At 44.0% G+C, this 24,988-nt stretch overlaps 2 protein-coding genes across 2 annotated transcripts in view; both read right to left on the bottom strand.

The window, feature by feature from the left end:
- The window catches only part of MBOAT2 (membrane bound O-acyltransferase domain containing 2), an 84,691-nt gene extending 73,149 nt beyond the window's left edge, over positions 1-11,542 (bottom strand). The window contains exon 1 of the mRNA XM_065730728.1: positions 11,394-11,542. Coding sequence (XP_065586800.1) covers positions 11,394-11,465 — 72 coding nt within the window. The 5' untranslated portion in view covers positions 11,466-11,542. The remainder of the gene's footprint in view (positions 1-11,393) is intronic.
- Positions 1-24,988, bottom strand: part of KIDINS220 (kinase D interacting substrate 220) — a 195,928-nt gene that overhangs the window by 149,608 nt on the left and 21,332 nt on the right. The gene's annotated exons all lie outside the window — the stretch shown is intronic.

Below are 24,988 nucleotides of genomic sequence, written 5' to 3'. Positions count from 1 at the left end.
CCAAAGAAAATGGGACATTCAGACTGTGGACTAGACCTCAGCGGAAGCAGAATTTCCTAAAATTATCACAACATCAGTGATGAGACCCCAATAGCAACATCATCCTACAGATGCACTCCTATTGCACTCAAGTACTTGACATGAACAAAGCCAGAACTTAATATTCAGCCTTTTCTCAGTTACATCTCCCATCTTCACCTGGCCTCAACTAGCAAGAGCTGCACAACCATCTGCAGACATACAACTTGCCTTGAAATACAGCATGAAGGTGAACCAGCTTGCCAGAAAGCAAATGGAACAGTCACTCAGCAAACAAGAAGCTAGGTACCAGGGCGGGGGGGACACCACCATTGTGGAAGCTTATACAGAAAACACATGCACAGCCAAGTAGCTATTCAGTTGGTAAATATTACATATGGTAAGCTCAACATCTGGGAGCAATAGACTTGGGTACTTCCTGCAAGCTCACGTCAAACCCTCAGAACGTTCTGCATATGGGCAGAGTGCAACTTTTAAACAGCTTGTGACTTGGTCAGGCTCGAGCACAACACCCACAAGAAACAAAGATGACACACCACAAAGGAAGCATGATTCATTCCACAAACCCAACTCAAGTTTGTCTCCCCTAAGTCATAAAAGCAGCTCCCACAAGCAGCTCAGGTTTTATGGAGGAATAAAAACTTGGATCCATTTGAAGCAGAGGCGTCTTAAGGGTAAAAAAAAATAATAAATAAATCTGATCCAATGTGTGGAACAGCAAGTTTCACTCCAAGGTGTTGTAACTCAAAATCTATAAAACAAGAAAAATGGAGTTTTTGACCTCCTCAAGTTACAGGCCACACCAACAGCTCAGCTTATGGAGACTGCAACACCTATAGGCCACATATAACATCCCATTACTTGATGCTCTGTGTGCACACCGAAGTAAAAAAAAAACCCAACAACTTACAGTGATCAGCAACAATCATTCAGCAACCACTGATAGGCATCTATGTCAAATCTCTCTTACACACATTAAGGTATTCCAAATCTTGCTTTATGTATTATAGTAATAATTACTTAAAAAGTAATAATAAAAAAGTAATAATAAAGTAAATCTAGTAACAGTTTCAATATCTGGGCTATTTGAACTTCGCTAAGTAAACTCAGCTACTAAATCCATTACACTGTTAACAACACTACTCTACATGACACATTTCCCACTCCCATACGCTGTGCAAACATCAGTAGAAAGTCTGTAATAAAACTTAAAACACTGATTCTAGACTTCTAAATGCAATTTGTGACATGCATTTGTAAAAACACGCTTTCTAAAAAAAAAAAAAAAGCATTTGAGGAATCTATTCTTTATATAAGGAAAAAGAGAAAAATACTGCCCAGGATTTCCAGCATCAGAGTTTTGGCAAATATACTTAATTAGAGCTGCGAGAAATGGCCAATCTTTTGACATAAGCAGCATCTAAAAAGTACTAACCGTTTATTAAAAATTCACATTAGAATGAAATATGGGAGATCATTTCTCTCAAACTCATTTTTAATATACTGCTGTGCAATTTTCATGTACCAATTAAAATTTTAATGACAGTAACACCTAGAAGTCCTATCTCACTTCCCATTGCATACTTCTCTTGGTGCCAGTTAAATTACAGCTGTATGGGAACTGTTGAATCATGACCTGAACCACTGATGGATCACCTGAGGTGAGCACTGAGTCAGCCACAGGAGCACAGGTGCAGGCAATGCACTGTGTGACCGGAAGGGGTGGAGTCTGACACCACCTCTCCCAGACCCCATTTAAGGGCTGACCAGCGCTGGGGAAGGATCTCCTGTTGGAGACCCCTCCTGTGTGGAGTTCTAGGTGAGCCTTGACCTTCAGTGCCAGGTGACCCTTCCTAATTCATCAGGTGCCTTTATACCATATGGATAATCCATCCAAAAATATACTATCCATCTTCATTATACTGTCTGGGTATTACTCATTTTGGGTCATCACCCTACAGGGTACACTATTCATTCAGGTATTCACCCTACAACAGCCATTTTCCGTTCCCCAACACCATCAGCGGAAGACTTAAAACATCTACACATGCTCCCAAAAAGCTCCTTCCAGCACAGGAGAGCTGATGCTTCTCTACCACAACCAAAAGCAGTACAGATGGAGCTCCCACTGTCCGATTTCTAACCTCCATCCAGCAGAAAAAGAACAATCTGCTTACACGATGATAATTGCCTATTGCCAAACCACTAAGAAACCAAAAGTGACAACTATTATTATTTGAAAGCAACTATCAATTTTTCAATCAAAAAAACAATCTCATGACAAGAATCAAAATCAAAGCGTCCGGTAATTTACTTCAATTCTTTAGGAAAGGTCAGAGAGAATTCCAGAGACCATCAATATCTGATGAAGTTAAAGAATACTTGAGCGCCCAGTTCAGCGAGCACCTCCAACTGACAGGGCATTCCTTTATCAATTCAAGGGACGTAAACCTTGTGGTGATGCTTTCCAGTCCCTTTTTGGTTCAAACAATACCAGTCACCTTCCGTGATGAAGATTTAACTCATCAGCACTCCTGCCCTGAGTTCTCAAGCTCACCTTATGAGGAATATGAGGAAAAGGATGTGAAGCAGCAGCAATTATTTTAGGTAGTATCAGTGTGGGAGATGTTAACTCTGTGTTCTTAGTAGCAAAGTCTGTGCTGCTCTATGTTTGCACACTACTCAGTGTGAAGAGAGCCATTTTCAGACCAGACTTCCAAGCACAACTCCTGTAAGAGCAGCCACTTGCCCTAAGCCTGTGCTTTTCCCACTGTTAGATAACTTCTACAATACTGGCAAAAGCTTGCCACCATTACACTTCATCTTTACACGAATTTTAGGCAGCAGCTTTAGGCACTTAGATTCTGAATGCTTTCTTTCCATGCTGATAACAGTCCAAAACAAAGAGACATAACTAGCATTAATAACACTACCTCTATTTCCAGTGCCAATTTTCAATTTCTAGTTTGTAATTCTTAATCATGTTGGAAAACAGCATATGCATTTTACACTGAAAACAACCAATGCTCATTCATCAAGGGTGGGAAGGAGACAACTGAGAAGCACTCTTCCCGCTCAGCTTGTAAGGATGTAGCATTATCAGATTACAGGCACTGAGCTTTGAACAGCTACGTGTACACAGCAATAGACAAAATCAAGGAAGCAAGTTTGCTGCAAAGGTGGAAATTGTGATAAAGCCTGCATATTTCTGGTGGTGGTGTCACCCCCCACCTCCTGCCTATATCAGTGACAACCTAACACACTTGCTTCTTGTGAGCAAAAACTGGTTTGGCCAGTTAAAGACTGCAAAACTCAGACCCACCAATATTCCAGTACACATTGTTGCTGTGTGATAGACATCAGCAGAAGAGCACTCTGACACAATGGCATCTGACATGGAAACGTGCATATGAAGCAAAGGTGCATCACTGAATGCCTCCATACAGAAAAAGCAGCACCCATTGACATTTGTGAACATTTATGGAGATCAAACAGTGGATGTGAACACACTGAGGGGTGGGGGTGGTGCATTCCAGCAGACAAGCTCCATTTTGAATGGCCACACACATTTTATGAGCACAGCACGCAAGTTCATGTTCATCATTGGCAAAAATGCAGAGCTAATGGTTGTAGCTATGCTGAAAAATAACATTTTGTAGCTGAGAATTTGTTCTGCCAAACAGTGTGATTGTGTTCTCTTCGTACTTGTTGTAGTTTTCATGGGTGTTAGTTTCAGAGCAACCTGTGTAATATTTAGAGTAATAATTAGATAATATATCCAGGGAGGGTTTTTTTATAACTCCCATTTCTAGCCATTAAAAAAAAACCCTAACATATTTGGGAGCATTCTTTCCAAATATAACCAGAAACATGTACTCTCACCATTAGCTCTACTATTTTAGGAGAAAAAGAAACCAACTCCGCTTACACAGTTAACACTTGCTCATAAAGTTTAGCAAGGTAAAACAAACATTCCCCACCCATCACTAAAACATTCAAGTCAGCTTCTTTGTGTTCTCAGAACAGAGAAAAAGGGAAAAAGGACAGGATCTCACTGGTGTCTCCATCATTTTTATTTGTAGGAAGTCAGAGGCCTGGAGCATCTCTCCTATGAAGAAAGGTTGAGTCGGACTTGTTCAGCTCTGAGAAGGCTTCAGGGAGACCTCAGCGCAGCCCTTCAGAACTTGAAGGGAGCTTCTTATAAACAGGAGAGGGACTAACATTTCACATATGAAGACAGAGACAGAACAAGGGGGGCAGTTTTAAACTAGTAGAGGAGATTTCAATTTGAAGTTAGAGGAAATCTTTACTCTAAGGGTTGTGAGGCCTTGGCACAGTTGCCCAGAGATCTGTGGTGCCCTATCCCCACAGGCACTCAAGGCCGGGTTGGGTGGGCCCTGGGCAGCCTGAGCTGGTGGGGGGCAGCCAGCCCACGGCAGGGGTTGGGTGGGTGGGCAGTGAGGTCCCTTCTTGTTCGTTTCTTTGTTAAAGGATAAACAGGAAGAAGTAAAAAACGAGAGTATCACTCCAACAGAAAGCAGGTCAGAAAGAACAGAAATTACCTATAGAGGAAGCACCAGTACTAAGTACACCAACTGCAGTTATACAACCCAACAGGTTGCCCAAGTCATGCTCCAAAACTCAAGTGCCTTCTTCAGCTTAGGCCACTTGAACTAGATGTAAGTGGAAACATCCAAATCCCAGGGATTGCAGTAACGTTTTACTGTTACAGCCAGCCCAAAACAGCACTTTCCCCTTTGGATATCTTATTCCAGGGTAGAAGGCAGAGGTATAGTTCATTTGCTTGGCTGTTGAAAATATCATTTAAATGAAGTAGATAAATTGAAACAGCAAAACTGCTCTATTCACCTCAAGGAATGCAGAAATACTAAAAATTATGCCTGATGTTGAAGTTCACTTCTTCACCTTGAAAAGTAGCTTTGAGTGAAATATCCATAGTGGAGAACTGTACTAACACATCCCTTAAAAGTGGTGCTGGAAAGATGCGTGCGTTAGGCAAACAGGATTCCTCCTGGCTGTGCATAGTCTTCCTACCTTACAAGAGAAAATATAAACCCACAGCTCAACTCTCCTTGGAAATCAAGAGAAAAGCAGGGAAAGCATTACTCGTGAAAGTGCACAAGTCAAAATAAGAAACTTAGTAAAGACATAGAATCAAAAGTGTTGGAAAAGGCCACTATGGTTATCTATCCAACTGTCAACTCATCACCACCATGTCCACTAAACCACATCCCTAACTGTCTCCAAACGTGCCATAATTAAGGCTGCAAAGGATGCAGCACAGACCTTCAGTGAGCCAAAAAAAAGTAGACAGGAGTTAAAAAGAAACAAGTATTGAGGCTAGCAAATTATAAAGATGTGAGCATTTTCCAGAACTCCTTTTAAAGCAGAGCTGTGCCCACCAAAGCCCTCCGAGGGAGGGCTGTATAGCTGCAGTACAGCTGATTTACAACAGCAACTCTTCAAAAACAAACAAAGCAGCACAGTAGCAGCTATTCATTCAGGGAAACAAGTTACCCTTGTCATCCTCAGCGTGCCTTAATGCCTTTTCTTTATTAACCTGTTCTCTGGGCACTTCAGTATTTCTTCTCAGCATCCCAGGACGTGGTGTTTTTGCAGCACTTCCTGAATGGCACCCTGGACCCAGGAGTGACTTGTGTCCCAGTCAGTACAAGCTCTTTCTTACAGCAACTAAATGAATTGCCTAAGGATGGGAAAAACAATTGGGCAAAACAAAGCAGTAACTCCAGATTGTTCAGGTAAAGCACGTTGGTTTCAGCTGCTCGCTGGAGAAACCCTGGGCTGTAATTATCTTTCAGGTTTCCCATTACTTCACAAAGACCTGGAGAAATCCCCACTATGAAAGCAATTGAAGCTGTATCGAAAGGAAAATTCACCGTCGCCCCCATAAAAATTAAACAAATTAAGTACTGTATCCTTCATGTCTCTGCAACAGTGTTCATAAACCTGAAATAAACAGACATACTCCCTTTTTGCACTGAGTCTTTCCTGCAATTCAGAGACAATTCATCTTCCCCAGCACCACGACCAGCGTCTGCTGCCTTCTTTCCATTTCTGTCAGCTCCCACTCCTTCCTTCAACGCACTCACCGTCTCCTGCCAATTTTTATTTTCCTTTTCTCCCCCCCAGTTTCATCCTTCTCTGCACATCTCACACAGTGCAACCGCAACCAGCATCGCTCAGAGTACTGAGATAACACCTGCACACTCACACTGGATTCCAGGAAAGGTGGAACTGCAAAGACACCAGACCTATTTGATGGTATATTCCTGAACTTTCTTTCAAAAGAGCAGCAGGGAAAAAAGAAAAACAAAACAAAACAGAAAAATACCTACCTCTCTTGCACTTTGCTAGCAAATCTGAAATATCTGAAACATCCATTTAATGGGAACAGCACACAGAATGCAGAGCACAGCACTTCTTGCTGCTTCTGCTCACCCACCACAGCCTCCATCCATTGCCAGGGGAAATCACACCACCACCCACCCTTCATTTTTCTGACTGCGAGGGGCAGATATGGAAAGCACAGGGCAAAGCCAGGGCACAAAGTGCTCGTCCTACCACTCTCTTACTTGCAACATTTGGATTTCACACACCCATCAGTACTACTTTTACTCACTTCTATTACTCATACATTTCCTGGGTTACATCAGCAAAAGTCACTAACAGAATAAAGCTCGGACATCCTTCATGCTTTTTCTTTTTTTAATCAGAGAATCACTGAGGCTGGAAAAGACCACTAAGATCACCTAGTTCACCCCCAGCCCACCCCCACCACACCCACTGACCATGTCCCTCAGTGCCACATCTCCACATTTCTTGAGCACCTCCAGGGACAGTGATGCCACCAGCTCCCCAAGCAGCCTGTGCCACTGCCTCATTACTCTTTTGGAGAAGAAATGTTTCCTAATACCCAACATGAATCTCCCTTGAATATATATCACTTAAATTCTTAAGACGAATACCAGGCCATCTATATCGCTGACAGTTACACAAACATTTTTATTTCTCCTCTATATTTAAACAAAAAGGCTTTCATCAGATTCAAGCATTTCAGTCCTCAGGAGGCTGGGTTAGGTTGCCTGGGCAGAAAACAAGGCACACTACAGCATCACTAATGCTCAAAACTTCCCGGCATACCAGAGAGCTATGAGATGTGCCCAAATGCTTCCTGCAGGCAACCGGGCTGCTAAGCAAAACCATTACCCATGCCACCTCCATGCCCAGTCTGCTACCCAAACTCCAGCAGGAGCTCATCTCCAAAGCATCCAAAGTCAGGACATCGCAGCTGCGTTTTTCCAGTCATATGCATTTAATAAGTACATTCCTATGAATTGTGTATAAGGCAAAATAACCCTGTCTACACCCTTCTTGAAAGCAGGAGAAATGTGAGGCTCAACGTATGCCAGCGTTCACTGCTTTTTGCAGAGCTGTCTGCATTCAAGACCTGATGAAGTAGCTCAGGTACTCTGCACCAGGACACGTGTGCTGCAAGCAATGCAGAGATGTAGCAGCCTTGCTCACAGTCACTAGGGTATGAAGTTTGAATGGTTTATACAGCTATTTATGTCTGTTCTTTAAAGAGGTCAATTTAGCATTTTCTCCAGGAGTCTCAGAATCTATCTGTATACATAAATGAACAAATTATTCAAATAAAAGTCAAAATTATTGAGGGGGAGGGACAAAAGAAACCGAGACATGTAGAAATAAATAGCAAGGAAATTTGGTGATGTTTGTTGAAAAACACTGCAGCACTGCGCTTATCTGGAAGACGATCACTGCACCTAGCTGATCCAGTTCTCCAGCCCATGCTCTACAGTCTCGAGATCAATCTGTCAGATGAGCACCGACAGCTGATGCTCACGTACCGCCATCACCCAGCTCCCATCTCTGCTGCCCAGCGACTCCTCTGTATCTGCTGTCTGTTTCTATGGCAAATGAACTGCGGGAATATTTCAACTAATTTTTGCCGATTTTCTGATTCAAGTTTTGCTCCCTCTGGTGGAAGCAGTGAAAGAGCAAAGACCGCACTGTGAGCCAAGCTTTGCTTCCCTAGGACCACCCTCAGCTCACGACTAACTTAGATCTCCTCGATGTAAAGAGAGGTGAGCAGATATATGAAGAGACAAGCGACTGGTTAATAGGCCATCAGCAAGACAGTGCTCGAGCTAGAAACGGACCGCAGCCCAGCACACTGCTTGCCAAGGCTTCCCCTTGCAGGAAGATGCAGGCAGCAGGCACACCAGCATGACAGGAGCATAAATGGGAAAACTAGAAGCCTAGGTGAGAGACGAGGCTGTAACAGAACCCCGAGAGCTGCAACCCCAATGCATTATGCAACAAAACCCTTCAGCAGCCAAGCCTTCATGATAATTCTTGTTGCACTTCTCTAGCTGCAAGGGGAGAGAATGACATAACTACTCCTATTCCCTCTCTTGTCAAACAAGACAGAGGGAGAAATCGTGGGCAATTACATGCATTCACTCCTCATTAACTTTAAGGACCCAAGACACAGAGCTGTCAACAGGATGCTTCCCTTGCTGAGCAGGAAACCTGGCTGCTCCAAGAACTGCAAAGATAGAGGGTTTCACCCCAAGGAGTGCATTGCTTTTTCCTATAACTGTATACAAAAAAGGTTTGCATGTTTGACTTCCCAAATCTAGAGACAGTCTTAGGTTGCTGATCACACCAACCACCTTCCCTAGCATCATAAGACTGAAAATGACAAAGGGATTTAATGAAGATAAAAGAAGCAGCCCACCACAAGACATTTGTTTTTTGTAGCAGGTATTTCACTTCACTTAGTACAAGACAAGGGAAGAGACAAAGGAAGGATTAACACAGTTACAACATAATACCTTGGTGTGGGATAGTCACAGAAGAGGCTCTTTTCCACTCCAGTAGCCAACTGGTGGTCCACTATGAAGAGGAAAGGTCATGAAAAGTAAACTGTCAAAGAAGCAGAGCTCTCCTCGTGCAACACAGAGGAGAGGGAGGTTCAGGTTGGTTCTTTACCAGGTCGGGTCAGGCACTGAACAGGCTTCCCCAGGGCAGTATTCACAGCCCCAGTGCTTTCAGACACATGGCCTTATTTTTAGGTGGTCCTGCGTGGAGCCAGGAGTTGGACTCAGTGATCCTTCCCACTTGGGATATTCTATGATTCTTCTTACAAGCACATCCAGTGGCTCCAGTAAAACTGCCATCCTCCAGGCTGGTCCCCATCTAGCATGCTGGCAACTGGACTAGGTGATCTCCAGATGCCCTTACCAACCCCACAGCTCTGTAACACACTACTCTCCAACAGATCTGTGCCTCTAGTTCTACCAAAAGCAATCCAACTGCTTTCTTGCGCTCAATCGACACAGATTTTTACCCAATTAATTTGGTCAAAATCAGAGATAACACCTTCACCTGTAAGTGGTATTTCTACTTGTGTTCAGTGCCAAGAGGCAAGTTTCTTTCATCTGTGTGTTTGAACACGCAGACAGCAGAGCAGCACAGGAACATGCTGCCTAGACTCAGCCTCCCAGTTACACGCCTTCGCCTCCAGTAAGATTCTATAGTGGGATAACTACAGAGAGTAATTGCTTAATTGTAAACCACAATATTCTAATAAAAATGTTAGCATCTACTTGTGGTCAAAACCAAAATACAGAAGTAGATAAACAAAACTTACTCTTGTTTATCCGCTGGTTCTAACGGCTGACACGGCATATCGTTCTGAGTGCCTATTTCGTGCCCCTGCTTCCCCGCAGGGCCCATCACAGCAGGACTTTGAATTAGATGGTAGAAATGATGCACTGATCAGGAGCTCTTCCTTAATTCCTTTTTCTCAAGCACAGCTCTGTTCCTTACCTGGTATGTATATGGTGTCACTGAGTGCCACGCACGAGCTCTGGGTGCATTTCCTTTCTCTGCCCGTACGCTCTCCCTGCCACTTTTGCCTCCAACACACTGAACACATACCCAATCCTTCTGTGTTACACACTTACCACCGAGACAGACACTTCACAGTTTACAAGTTTACAAAACTCTCACCCGGAGAGTCGCTTTTTGTTGCTGTTTTAGAATCAGTTAAAGGTACATTCTTAGGGCAACATAATTTTGTAACTCTTCATACAGTATTCACGGTCAAAGGTTTCCATACGCAACTGGGCTGATTCTGTGGCCCACTAATACAGAAAAAAACCACAAAGTTTTTAAAATGTTTATTACAAAATGAATCTTCTGAACCCTGTATTCAGCCACTCTCCACTGCAGTAACCCCCAAGAAGTCACAGAGCAGAGTTATTTGCAAAAACACCTTTACAGGGGCATCTGTTGCAACACATTCAGAACGAGGAAGTTCTCCAACCTTTGAAAAGTAATTATTACCACCAAAACGTCCTATCAACAGCTCTTAGATTAAAACACTAAGTGTGTGACTACACAGTAGTCACAGTAGTGGCGATTAGGGGACAGCAGCAACACACCATAAAAAGGTGATCACCTCTTATGCTCTATTTCCCAGTGAAGCCGTGGCACCAGCCCACAGCACAGAGCCACGCAAAGCCATACAGCCACAGGAGGCAGCACCAGCGGTGCTCAGCATCAGTCCCATCACAGCCAGCTCAGCCGGAACCTGCCCGCTTCTGGCAGCTTTTCGAAGATATTTCCATGCAACCTTCACCTGCGGTTATCTCACCACCCCCAAACACACGGAAAAAAAGGAAAAGAGAGAACAAGAGCGGGTAGCTCCCAAGTCAATGGATGCACTCCTTCCTTTGAGATTCATTTCCAATTACTTCCCCACTTTCGAGGTGAAGCCGAGGCAGCAGCATCCCTGTTGCAGACCACTTCTCCCGCTTCGCTCCATTCATTTACACTCTAACAGAAGCATTTTTTTTCCTTTAAGCACTGCTCACACCAACTTCCCCGGCACCATAAGATCTGCAGAACTCACTCACAACTTACCGACGGACCTATAGACACACCAAAATCCCTCAGCCTGAGGAGGCCGACCCCAACGGCCACTCGGCACAACTCGGGCCGCGGCGCTCGGCACGCCACGGGATCAGCATCCCTCGGGGCCGCACCCTCGGGGCCGCCGCCGCACTTCCCCGCTCCGGGACTCGCGGAGCGGCAGCGGCCCCCGCGCTACGGAGCGGCCCCGGGGGCGATGCTCGCGATTCGGCCGCGGCCTCAGCGCGCACCCTACGGGGGAAGGGACCGCGGCGGTCCCGCACCTGGCCCCGAGCGCGGGGCGGCGCGGGACGAGGCGGCGCCGCTCGTCGCGTTCCCCCGGCGGGGCGGGCGGCGCCCGGCAGCCTCACCTGGTCGACGGGCAGGCGCACGGCGTTGCTGAGGGGCTGCAGCAGCGTGGAGCCCGTGGTGCTGGTGGCCATGGCGTCTAGCCCCGCGCCGGGAGAGCGGGCGGCGAGGCCGAAGGAACCGCTCCCTGCCGGGCGGCGGCGACGACGGCGGCAACAACGGCGGCGCGAAAAGCCCCAGCCCTGCACGGCGCCGTGACAACAAGGGGCCGGCGCGGCCCCGCCGCCGACTGACGGCGCCGGCGGCCAATGGAAGCGCGGCGCCGGCGCGGAGTGACGGGGGGGCTCGTCCAATCCCCGCCCCTCGCCGCGGGGTAGGCGGGGCAGAGCGGCTCCGAGCTCGGCGACTGCGGCCCGGCGCGGGGCGCGGGTTGGGGGGGGGGGGGAGGATGGAGCGCTGAGGGGCGGTGCGGGGATGGGGCCGGAGCCGGCGCTGAGGCTGGGCCGGGGCCTCGCGCAGGTAGCGAGCCGAGCCCGGGGCCTCGTCCTGCGGCCGCGAGGGGAAGAGGATGCGGGAGGGGCGCGGGGAGGGCGTTCAGAAATAGACGGCAGCACCTGAGAGGAAACGGCATCTTCCTCCCGGGGGCCGCGAACAGCTGCGGGGCGGCGGCCCTCCGGAATGCGGCTCTGCTCTGCGAGGGCCGGGGTCGGCACGGTGTCACACGCGGCTGAAACTGGCAGGGCCCTCCGCGTGCACCGGGCCCAGTCCTGCTCCAGCAGGGACACCCAGAGCAGGGTGCCCAGCACTGTGTCCAGGGACTGAGGGAGAGCTCCAAGGAGGAGACCCCACAGCTCTGGGCTGCCTGTGCTCCATCACCTGCACCGTGCAGAAGTGCTCCTGGTGCCCAGAGGGAACCTCCTGTGCTCAGTTTGTGCCCACTGCCCCTTGACCTGGCACTGGGCACCACGGACAGAGCCTGGCTCTGCTCTCTGCACTCTCCCTTCAGGTGTCTCTGGACACTGAGGAGATGCCCCTGGGCCTCCTGTTCTCCATGCTGATCAGTCCCAGCCCCCTCAGTCTCTTCTCATAGGAGAGGTGCTCCATCCCCATCATAAAGAGTTCTCAACAACTGGGCAAAAAAAATCACCTCTTCCAACTTCCTGATTTCAGAGACGTCCATCTACCACAATTTTTCCTTTATTAAGTGTCCGTTTCTTACATACACAAACCTGAAACAGCACAACCTTGAGTGCCTTTCCAGCAGGCTCAGGCTAGCAGTGGTTTCCCTAAAGAAAGCAAGAAGTGATGTGGTGCCAACACCAAAAAAGCGGTGCGTGGCACAGCTCTTCCTCTTGCCCAGTGGGCACCATAACACAAAACAAAGTCCTCAGTGACTTGACATGAGGATGTGCAGCAAGCTGCCAATGAATGAGGTGAGTATTGAATGCTTCTGCTTCAGTAACCTGCCCTGCTTCTGTATTGGAGACTTCTGTTATGTTCTTAAGTTCTGTTATGTTCTAAGGTTTTACATTAATTGTTCTAATGATGGAGAAGGAGCCTCCAGCGGAACATACTGCTCTGAATCTGTAACTGCTCAGCAGCACTGGATCTCTTGGCAGAAATCTGCAGGTTATCCCTTGAACTTTATTAAACATTTAAAATATGTGTTGTACATTTTGCCTTTAATCATGCTAAATGCACGCATTTTGCCTGCACCACATCTAATCGTGCAGCTTCCCGCAAGCACAAGAATTTCACCTTGTTTTTAAGTGCATGAAAAATGAGATGTTTTGCCTTCCTAGCTGGAAGAGCAGCTAGGTGAGTGATTTGCATGCCCATTTAAGTTCACAATTAATGCTAATTGGTAGTAGCAGGAAAATGGAGGTAAGTGTAATTATCTGAAAACATCCGAAGCTTTTCTTACTGAGTTGTAGACCACATTCTCCCCTCATATTTTAGCTTGTAGTGTGGTCTTTTGTCTGCAGTTAAAGAGACTGGTTAATAGCTACAAATAAGTGGTTTTAATTAGTTTTCTTCACTGTGTGACAAGCAATTACAAGTGTGGTAGCATCTGCAACTTCAGAAGCAATTGCACGGTGTTTTTGTAAGTAAAGCAAAGAGCTGCTTTCAGAAAGGAAAAAGAAGACACCCACACATTTTCCCAGTTAATTCTGAATCAGTCCTGTAAACCTGAACCCCAAAACTTATGTGCATACGTGTGGGTAACTTCAGAGGAGTGCAGTTTCAATGGGCTCAGTCTGCAATAGGTATTACATATGTGCAATAAAGACTAAGCTTATTTATTTGATTCAACAAGCAGACATACCCCTACACACAAATCTTTGGAAGTCTTAATCTAAATGTTCTCACATGAAACTGCAGAAGGTCTGCTTTAGAGGCTGCCCGAAGCTAGTTCTGAAGCACAGCCTGATCACAAGGAATGATTCCACATAAATCCACAGAGGTGGTGCTCCTGAGAGTTTCATGAAATATACAGAGCAAGGCATCGACCTGCTGAATGAAGCTCTTGGACTCAATTAACAAACTGTCTGAAAATCAGCTCATACTATCGTGACATCAGCTGGTTTTAAAACACAGTCCTCATTTTTTCCAATGATTTTCATTCTTTTTTCAATGCATATGCTGAGAAAATACAAAAATGTGTTTCCTCACATGACTTCTAGCATCTCAGGAGTTCAAACCTGAAAGATACATTTATTTGTACAGCAAACTCCATTATCATTACAAATAGTTGTCAGCCAAGGCATTAAGTTACACGATTCCCTCTGTCCAAAGTTTCCACTGGAAAAGTGCAATGCTTGGAGGAGATGTTCCTGTGCTGTTATTTAGGAAGATGTGCATTAGACAATGACAAACGTGTCTTGAAAATAATGGTCCCTTTGTAGTGACAGCACAGATGGGTTACATGAAAGAACAAAAAGGCTCCTGCCCCACAGAGCTTAAGATCTAGGCTCTCAATTAAAAGTAAGGCACGCAAATGTTGTTTGGAAAGAAATCAACAGGAAAATAAGCAATCTGTGCTGTAGTGTACCTGTACAGCTATAAATTGTACACTGAGGGCTTTCACAGGCATTGCAATAAAACTAGGTCTTCTGGTGACTTTTTTTTTTAAACAGATTTCATTACACATTTTAAGAATTGTTGAGAATTTCCTCCCTCTGTGAATAGACTGTGTTGTCTGTTGGACAGTGAGACATTGGCTGGTGAACGGCAGCACTCTGTGCTGCACTGACACACTGACGGCACAACGAGCCCTGAAAGTTGTATACAGAAATCTTCCACGTGACGCTGTGAAAAAGCAGGGTGGAGAGTGTACCCAGAGTAGGGAAACTATAAGAGCTGTTGGTCATGTAAGTGGAATAGTTTTCAGTAAACATTACTTACTTTCATGCTGTGGGAAATATTTGCATGTCGTGAGCAAGAAGCAATCCTTCGAATCACAGAATCCTGGAGTGGTCTGGGGTGGAAGGGACCTTTAAGACCATCTGGTTCCAGCCCTCTGCTATAGCAGAGACACCTCCCTGCAGAACAGACTGCTCACAGCCCCATCCAGCCTGGCTTTGACTGCTTCCAGGGAGGGGACATTCACAACCTCACAGGGTGACCTGTTCCAGTGTCTCACCACCCTGACAGTAAATAACTTCTTCCTGATACCTAATCTACATCTCCCCTCTTCCAGTTTAAAACCATTTTCCTTTGTCCTGTTGCTTATATAAAAAGTTCCTCCCCGGCTTTCCTGTAGCTTTCCAACAGCTGTCAGTCAGGGGTTTAAGTAATCCCCGGAGAGTGTCTAGACCATGAACTACTCTGGTGTTCTGAGATGAGGTTTCTATGCTGATGTGAGTGCTCACAGTTTTGTATAAAAATGTGCTCAAAGGTACCTCAGTCCCGGAGAGGTCACTTGGTCTGTCAGAATGCTGTAGCCTTGATGTAACAGACATTTCCTGTTAACGTTGTTTAGCAGAATGACCATGTAAGATATGGGGCTGTTTACAATACCAGTCCTACCACATGACACTGAACAGTGAAGAACCAAAAGAGAAGCTCTGCGGAGAGGATAGGAAGAGGCAGTGGGCAATGTTATCAGAGCACCTCACAGGGTACAGTTTTTAGCACGATAGACAAAGAAGAAAACAAGTTTTGGTATTAGCTCTAGAAGGATTATCCTTTTTCCAGAGTAAAATCTTATTTTAGCTTTACCTCTCTGGTTTTGCTTGGGATAAAATATCTGAGACTTCATTCTAAAGAGAAAAGTGTTTCTGCAGAAGCTAATGCCAATCAAACCAAATCAAAAATTCTGCTATTGAACTTTGCCACGTGTAGCTAGGTCTCACCATTCCTCCAAAGCAGCCTTTTGCCACCCCTTCCACTATTTCAAGTATGCCAACACAATAAGTTTCACATGCATCAACTGTTTAACTAATCTAACATAATCAGTTCTGCTATATTGGTATTCCAGTGCCCCATGTGATTCCCATTAATATTGGCAGGAATTCTTTAATGAGGATGCTGCTCATCGTTAGGTCATGTAACACTTGTTTTTCTCTTTGGTTATTAGGAAAAAAATGTAAACACTTTTCTACACACACTCCATAACTAAAATCTCCCTTTAGCTCTTTTAGGGCACTTTGGTTTTAGATTTTGAATTTCTTCTTGTGTTTCATTCCGGGAAAGCAAAGAAGCCTCTGCACTTATAAGGCAGCAACTATCAGAAACAATCAAACAGACAAGCATTTGGGCCAACTGTCTTTCACTGAAGTACTTAAGCTTCATGAGTTCTGTGATGGGAAAACGCAGCAGTGTTACCTGGGAACTTAAACTCCAGCTCAGCCCATGATGCTTTTCAGTTATAATGCTATGTCTGTTAGCAAACAAGCAGACTTTGTAAGGAGGGATATGGGAAAGCTCACACAACCCTTCAGCTGTGCATAGCAGCTCTCAGGTACAGATCTTAGAAATGGTAATTTCCTGACTGAAGGAACTCATGCTTGCATGACAAGGACAAAACAGCTGACTTGAGCAGCAAGATGTTGCTCTAATAGATGAGCTAGCTTTTCAGAGCAAAGTCTATTCATGAAATAATTTATGGGAAAACAATACAAACTGACAACGCAGTGTTTAGGTTGTAATAACTTAAATGCAAGTGGGGTATTGTTGTCACTGATGATTGAAAAGTTTGGGTATTAGAGGCTTTTTCAAAACTGTAATAAAAGCATTGAACTTCAAAGGTTAATTATGAGTTCAAAAATTGTTGCTTTGTGCTTAATTAGTTGTGTATCAGACTGTGAGACGTGAGGTAGATGGAAAGGGAATCTAATTGCCAGTCAATGCTCAGGAACTGACAAGGTTACCTATTTTACTGCCCTATTTTTTAAAAAATCATATTAAATGCTTATGGATGACTGTACAGTTGATAAATCGTTTAGTTTCCTGTTAAACTGCAACAACAGCACCATGGAAATAACTGCTTTTAACAAGATTCTCAGGTTTCTGGGCTGTCTCCTGGCTGAAAGGGGAAACCTGACTTTTCCTGACATCTGATGTTACAGGTTCTCAAACTGATCCTTGCCACGCAGAGAGTTCAGTTCCCAGGGTCCCTCCCACTTGCCCTAGGTGAGTGCAGTAAGATAGTACTAAGACTCCTCTTTGTTTGAATTAATCATTTCTGAAAGAATAGCACACCTTATTCTTGCCAGAGTTCCCTAAGATTTGCTTTTAATTCCAAGATAAGGTTGGAGAGCAAGGTAAGTTTATTCTGAGAGAAAAGCTTGAAGTGTAGAAGGGGGTGCAAAGTACGTAATAAAAATGCAATTGAAGATGATGCCTACCAAACAAGTTTTCCTTTCAGTTGCTTCATGTTCGTAGTTAAGACAAAGTGAGAACTGTGGATTTTTCTTTTTCTGTCCCATAGGACCAGCTTGCCCTGAACAGCTTTCTAAGACAATATAGTCATTGCCACTCAGATCAGGATGGTTCTTCCTGTTCTGAGCAGCATTCATGTTCAGTCCTGATTATAATTCCATTTGGTGAGAAGTAGGAACATTTGCTTGAGGGGGTTTCTGAAGCTATTCCTTATGCGTTCACTTGAGTTTAAATTTCTCTTTCTTTTGGAAGTTTTTTTGTCATAAGTTCTTCAGGATCCATTCATGTTATTAGTCTTACTGCCTGCATCTACTAATAGGATAGGTTTATTCCTGCAACACATAATGCTTGCTTCTACTATCATTATCAGTGTCTCCTCTTCACACAGCTTTGAAGCTCTTGCTCTGAAAATTCCTCCCTACTGCTTCTGTCTCTGACACTGGAGCCAGCATAGCTTGAGATACTTCCTCACTGCCAGCCATTAAGTCACATCAGACTTTACAGTGGGCAGAACTGGTGTTGTGTGCAGAAATTGGGCTGTCAGATGATGAATGGAAGGGAGGTATGGGGGATGCCAACGCCTGGAACAGCCCAGTGCAGTTAAACTTATCACTGAGTCAGAGCCCAAACGTTTCTACATTTGTTCCAGGACCCACCTGCTCTTCTCTTCCTTTCTCTGCCTTCAATCATTGAGAAATTGTTGCCATATGTCCTATGGGGAAGCCTTCACTTTTCAGAGCAGCAGGACAGGGGGATTTTGCTCAGGTTAGACCTGAGAAGTGGTCCTGAAGCTTTGCACCAGCCAGCCACTGAGTATAAAAATGCTTCACTGAAACTTAACTCTGCTAGTTTGGTCTCTATGTCCCATCTGGTAAGTGGCCTTCTGTAAGCATCTGTGTCTTGTCTAACAAGTATTTGTGAGAGGTAGTTATAATAATTATGTAGTCCCCTCCAGAACACATACAAAACCTTGATGAGTAACAGTGTGGTCATGGTAGCAAGTACAGTTCCTGAGAGCTAGCTCAAGTCATGCACAAAATCAGATTTATGTTCTCTCTCCATGATTCCCAGACTGATGTTTGTAGTGACAGTGAATTTTACCTGTTTCTAAAGTACTTGTGGGGTATATTTGAAACAGGGCCATGAAAGTGTAAGCAGCCTGAATGAAGAGGCAGTGTGTTCCATCTCTTGTTTTAAGCTGGTAGCAGAGTGAGATGTATGTCTGCATATAACACAAACAGTTCGTAACATCAGCTTGCTCTGCTCTTACAGAGATCAAAATATCATAACAACATTTCATAACATTTTGTCTACATAGCTTTCATGTGGTGAGCAAGTCTGCCTGACACATTGCTTCTTGATTTACTTCGCCCTGCTCTTCATTTTGACATTTTTATTTAGCTTTATGATTGCGTTTGCTTTTAGTAAGGAGTAGTGAGCACTAAAGATTTCATAGTAACACTGGCTCTGTCTCCTCCTCATGTTTAAATATGAAGTACAATTACAACATTGAGAAAACAATGAAGAGCTTAACTGTTCTTAGTTTCTATTTGAAAGAACTATATTACAAAGAAATTCCGTGAGAAAAATGTAGAACAGACAAAAAGTTTACAAACACATCATTACTCTGCAAAACTCATCACCAGAAAATAACAGCCGTACTAAAGGTACACAAGCATCAGTCAGCAAGAGCAGACATAATTTTCAATTACAAGGAATATAAATCTCTAAGCCCTGGACTTTGAGTTCTTAAGCTAAGTCACTGTTAGCTGTTCTGTGGAAGAAACCTGTTTGCATGTTATGTAGTTCGCTGTTCAGATTTCTTACACTTTTTATGAACTACTCAGCTACCATCAACGAGGATGTGAAAGTGCTGATCTGACTCCCAGTCACAGTGAAGTTGCTTCTTTTCCTAACTGAACCCATTTCTGTTACAGAACTACTATGACACAGTGAAGAAATACTGACTTTCAGATCCCGCAGTTCATAATGTTACAGGGGACTCCTGAAGCTGAATGGAGCACTGTTCCTGTAATGCTCCAGTCGGGTGAATGCTATGAATCGTATGATTGATGGTTCTGGGGGCTGCACTCCCTGCTGCTTTAAACAGGAAGCTCTTCTAGGATCGCTTCAGCTCAGCAAACGAGGCCACTTCCTTAACAATACAATAACAGGAATTTGATCAGAAATTTCACAGTTCGGTTCTAGAGGGCATGAAGGTGATTGCTTTCATTCCTGAATTATCTCCAGTTACTACATATAGAAGTTGTGCTTGTTGACTAAAAAAATAGGCCTTTCACATAGACAAATCTGGCTTCTTCATGATTGTTAAAATATCATTCTGTTTTTGTAAAAGATTTCCCTTTTTTTTTTTCTTTGCCTAGCCCAGATGTACATTGCCAATATAACATATGACTCTTCAGGAAATACATCAAGGAGCTTTTCTTATCCCTGTGTGATTCACCAAGAGAACAAGAGTTTTAGACATTCATGGTTCAGGTGCATGTGGTTCAAGAGCTAAGCCTCAGCCCCACCTGTTTTCATTTTCTAACCTCTGTACAGATACAAGAAGTATTACAGCTGAACAGAATGCAATGCTTCATACTGCAGAACTAAATTAATGACCTTGTCTTTTTCTGGTAAGATTTACTTCCGGGAGCATCAGGCTATGGGTGTCTGTGGGAAAATCTGGAGCTCTGAAGACTTAACATCAACAGAGGAGAATCGAGTTAGGAATTAAGTAAGCAATTAAAACATACACAAGTCCATAGGACCTGGTGGGATTCACCTATTTGTGCAGGACTGCTCTTAATTATGTATCAAAGGTCACAATGATTGGAGAAAGTTCCTGGGACCTGTATGAAATATGCTATCTCTGTCTTTCAGAAGGGCAAGAAGAATGCAACGAGGTACATCCTGCCAGCTTTACCTAGGTCCCTGGGAAGGTGACAGAGCAAATCTTCTAGGGAACTATTTTCAAACATACAGGCAAGATGGTTCAGAGTTTTCAGAATGGATTCAAGCTCAGGAAATAGTGCCTGACCAATGTGGCTTGACAGCTGAGGGGAGTGTGATGGATGTTGTTTATCCCTATTGTAGCAAGGCTTTTGACATCAGTTCCCATAATACCTGCACAGACAAACTGATGAAGCACAGACTAGATAAGTGGACAGTGAGATGGACTGAAAACTGGTTGAGCTGTTGAGCTCAAAGGGCTGTGACCAGCAGCACCAAGTCCAGATGGGGACCTGGCATTAGCACAGTACCACAGCGGTTTGTTTCATTTCATTGTCTGGGAACCAGGCAATGGGACAGAGCACAACCTCAGCATGCATAAAGATGGTACAAAGTTGGGAGGAGTGATTGATAGACCAGGTGGGTGTGCTGCCACTCAGAGGAACCTTGGCAGGCTGGAGAAATGGACAGACAGGAAACTCATGAAGTTCAGCAAAGGGAAATGCTGAGTCCTCCACCTGGGCAGGAGCAGCAAGGTACACAGTACACACTGAAGGCTGGGGAGGACCTGGGAACAAAAAGCTGACCATGAGCCAGCAGTGTGCACTTACAGCAAGGAAGACCAACAACATCCTGGGCATTGCCAGCAGGTCGAGGGTAGGAAATCATGTCATCCAGTGAGTGCTGTGTCCAGTTTTGGGTTCCCCAGCACTAGAGAGGCATGCACATAGTGGAGCAAGTTCTGTGAGAGAAAGGTGATGTGGAGCGGAGCATGCGTCATGCAAGGAGAGGCTGAGACTTGAATTGTTGAGCTGGGAGAAGGGAAGGCTCAGAGAGATCTTATCTGTGTGTAAACAGCAAAAGGGAGGCAGTAAAAGAACCAGCAGAACCAGCATCTTTTCAGAGCTGTCCAGTCAGAGGACAAGAGGCAACGAGACAAACTAAAAATCAGGAAATTCCACTTACATATAAGGAATACCCTTTTTCACAATTAGGGTAGCCAAATGTTTCCCAGAGGGGTTGAGGAGTCACGGAAATCCTCAAAATCCAACTGGACAAGGCACTGAGCAACCTTCTATGCTTGTTCCAGCTTTGAGCCGGGTGCAGGTTGAGCTAGACAATCTGATGGCGCCCCTTCTAGCCTCAGCTATTACTATTTCATGTTTCTACCAAATTAGGGTAGCCAGAAAGTTCTCAGATACATTTTGTCCTTCACAAGTGGAGCCCATCAGACCAGGGAGACTGGCAAAGCCTCAGTTACATTGTACCCAGGAGTTTCTAGTCACGAATACAGGATTTGTGCATACCAGAAGTGAAACACGTATAAACAGACAGAGGCTTGAAGAACAAGACTTCAACAGTTCCCTTTGGCAGTCTACAGGAACACTAGAAGATGACCTCCAAATTCTAATTTCCAAGTGAAAAGAGACCTTTGACTGAAAGTCATAAAATCCTTTTAAATTGCTGTTCAAGTCTGTTCATTCAAGGAACCTGCTGGGTAACAGTACAATTCAACCTTGCACAGAGTTGTATTGTTGATATTTTTGAAGAACCTGATCAAGCTGCTAACTCCAGTAGCTAATTGTGGCTTTTATGTATCTGTGCAACAATGTCATTCAATGTCATCAGGTATATGGGAAATACAGAGATGCTTCTCCCCACTCTTTTACTGGATCTTTACACTTTCAGACCCTCGGAATTGCATGGCCTGGTGCCACATCTTGGATAGTGCTATGGATAGTGCTCAAATAAGCTACTCCTTTCCTTGTCAAGAGAAAAAGAGCATTTTTTTTAGCTGTGGTTATACCTACTCTGGATTAAATTCTCTTTCTCTTTTATTGTGTTTTTATTATTTTATTTATTTATTTATTTATTTCCCTTCATTTCCCCTCTCATCTCCTTGTGGGTCATGGCACAGCATGTACCTAGAGGCACGTGGCACTTAAGCTTTAGGTTCTGTCTTGGATAAGAGATCCTGGAGCCTTTCTGCCTCTATATGTTCTTCAGCAATTCAGACATTCACCTTGGATCTGCAAGGTAATCTGTGCAGGCCTTAAGAGAGATTTGACAACTTCCCTACTACATCTTGATAGTTATCTCTTTTTGGCCAATGTGAACTAGTCTGTCCAGAATAATTGCAAACACTTTCTCTTTTCTCTTCAGTAACAGGTGTGTTCTTGCATGGTTGAGAAAGAAGGTGAAGGCTGGACCTATATTTCTCAGCCATGTGCTTCCCTGATGACCTTTCTATAAACTGTATTACAGAATAGGATTAACAGGATCTACCAGCATAAAGGTTCTACATAAAGCATAAAAATTGTTATAAAATTTTACACTGAAAGGAGAGAAATGCAGTGAAAATCAGTTAAATTACTGAGTCTTGGCAAAGGCAGTTTAGTAGGAGTAAAGCTGCATCATGTAAAATAAAAAATATTCACTACTTCAGCCTTTGCAATCCATAACTGTTTATCTCATGTACACAAAGCCTCCCATAGATCATTAAAAAAACTGTCAAAATCTCATATATTAAACTTTGCAGCACTATACAGTAGAAGTATATGTGTGTATTTTATACTTGACATGAGAAAGCCTGTTGACAGACATGCTTGTTTTGAAGGGATTATATGGTGTATGCTTTTTAATTGCATAATTCTTCTATTTGCTTATGTACACAGTTTGGTTTGTCTGACAAGTTGAGAAGTGCTCTTTCTTTTTTTTTATCCCACACTGCCTTCTGGAACTTATCCCAGGTCATAATACTCATGTGCATGCTGTGCTGCTTGGAACTTTAGGCTATGCTATCCCAGGCGGAGCACTGTGTGTTTCCTCCACGATCCAGTAAAACAGTATATTTCCCTTTGGGAAAGAGTAGTTTGCTTTCTTTATTAGCCCAAAGCTACAGACTATTTACATCCTCCAAAAATCTGCACTTTGCTCATCTAGCACAATACTCAGCCTTCCATGCATACTGCTGGGTGGAAAGAAAAATAAAAAATAAAAAAAGAAAGAAAAAAAAAGCATGGATTTTCTTTATGCCTGCAGGCTGTGTATTCTTATTGGGAACAATGCACAGACACACCATACGAAGATGTTATGGTGCTAAGCATGAGATAAAGCAGGAGGAGAGGGTGTAGTATGGACATGGAGGACCTAATACATAGCTACCCAGTGGGCTGTTCAGAGTAGGATAACTATCTTTGCCTACACCGTTTATATTTTCTCTGCAGAGAGAACAATACCAATGAACTTGCCTCAAATCTCCAATGTCTTAGTCAGGAAACGGCAGAGACTGTCTACCCCAGCTTGGTGTCTGTTGCTGGCTAGACCCAATAGATACACACCACGTTACAAGGAACACATCTAATGTATTAGCCAGCTTTTCAAAATGGTCTAAAATGGAGTGGAATACAAATATCCACCTGATTTCACCATTTGAAAAGGTAACCTAAAAAAAATTATTGCTTTGTTGTACAGGATTAAGAGAGTGCTGGGAAATGTTGGTCAACACCTCTTTGGGTAAAGGCTCCACTTCACCATGCTCTGAAACACAAGAGCAGCCCTGGGAGAGCTGAAACCTATCGCTGGTTTCACTGTGTATCACAATTTATGGGGAACTGAGTCTGCGTTGACCTGACACAGCCTACAAATATCTTCAAACAGCATGGGATAAGCCAAACATTTTGTTCTTAGTAGCTTAAAGGCAGCAGAGTTCTACAGTCATAAAGCAACACACAAGCAACATTGATCTCAGCCAAGAGAGGCTAGTGAAATTGATGTCAAACACGTTTGATTCCCTGCTCTTTACAGCAACTTTAAGTGATGGCCTACAACCACATACAGTGTCAAGTTGCAAAATACCTTGCAGCACATTGTCCTCATTTTTGCAGACCTCACGGTTCGTATTTGCTCAAACTTCTAGTGTCTTGCACTGTTCTTCTGCCTGGGGTGTTTTGTCACAGATTAGTTTTTGTCTTCACTGGGTAAGCTTCTAACTACAATGGGGAGCTATATGGCAAGTTTAAACAGAGAACCATACCAAATTCAAAAAGTATACAAGAAAATATTTAAGGAGCCCTGTAAGATTGATAAGGAAATGTAAAAAAAACAAAACAAACAAACAAAAAAAACCTGTTAAACTTTGTGAGTGTGTGCAAACAGGCCAGAACTCAGACTTCTGAGATGTTCAGAAGGCATGACTTCTGATTTCTTCTGCATTTGAGGGTCTTCTTTTCCCTGATACCTCTTTTTCATTTAGCACAGACAACAGTTTGCCTGACCACTATGTGAGACCACACATGCATCTTGTGAAATGCGTGGTTTTGCCTTTTTCGTTCTCTGGGAAGCAAGGAACAACAGACCAAAGAGTCGGAGGAGTTTTGAATGCCTGCCTCGTGAGGCAAGGATTGTGTGTCCTTGCATCCATAGCAGCTGCCTCTCAGAGCCCTGGCGAAAGTGCTGTGACTTGCACACACTCCTGTTCCTGCATGAGTGTTTATGGCCCTTCACCTCTGAACCAATGGTCAAAATGTTTCATACATATTTATTATATAATAACTTCTGCAATTTTTTTGCCTCTCAATTTAGATACAGAATAGCTTTTTCTTCTGGCCTGACAGTATGGTGACCATGTCCTCGCTCTCCTCAGTAAGTAGTTTAGATGTTAGTTCCTTTGTTTTTGTAGTGTCTGCCATGGGAAGAAACAGCCCATTCTTTCTCAGATAGCAAGATGCAGATTTTCAGTGTGAGAATTTATTACTTTCATGCTACAGAACAAATTTGCAGATTTTATTTTGTGTCATTTCACTTACGATCTCAGCAG

This window comes from Cyrtonyx montezumae, unplaced genomic scaffold (genome assembly GCF_038088225.1).
Source record: "Cyrtonyx montezumae isolate F1298 unplaced genomic scaffold, pur_monq_1.0 scaffold_13, whole genome shotgun sequence".
In the NCBI taxonomy this organism is placed as follows: domain Eukaryota; kingdom Metazoa; phylum Chordata; class Aves; order Galliformes; family Odontophoridae; genus Cyrtonyx; species Cyrtonyx montezumae.
This window is presented reverse-complemented; position numbering and strand designations above follow the sequence as displayed.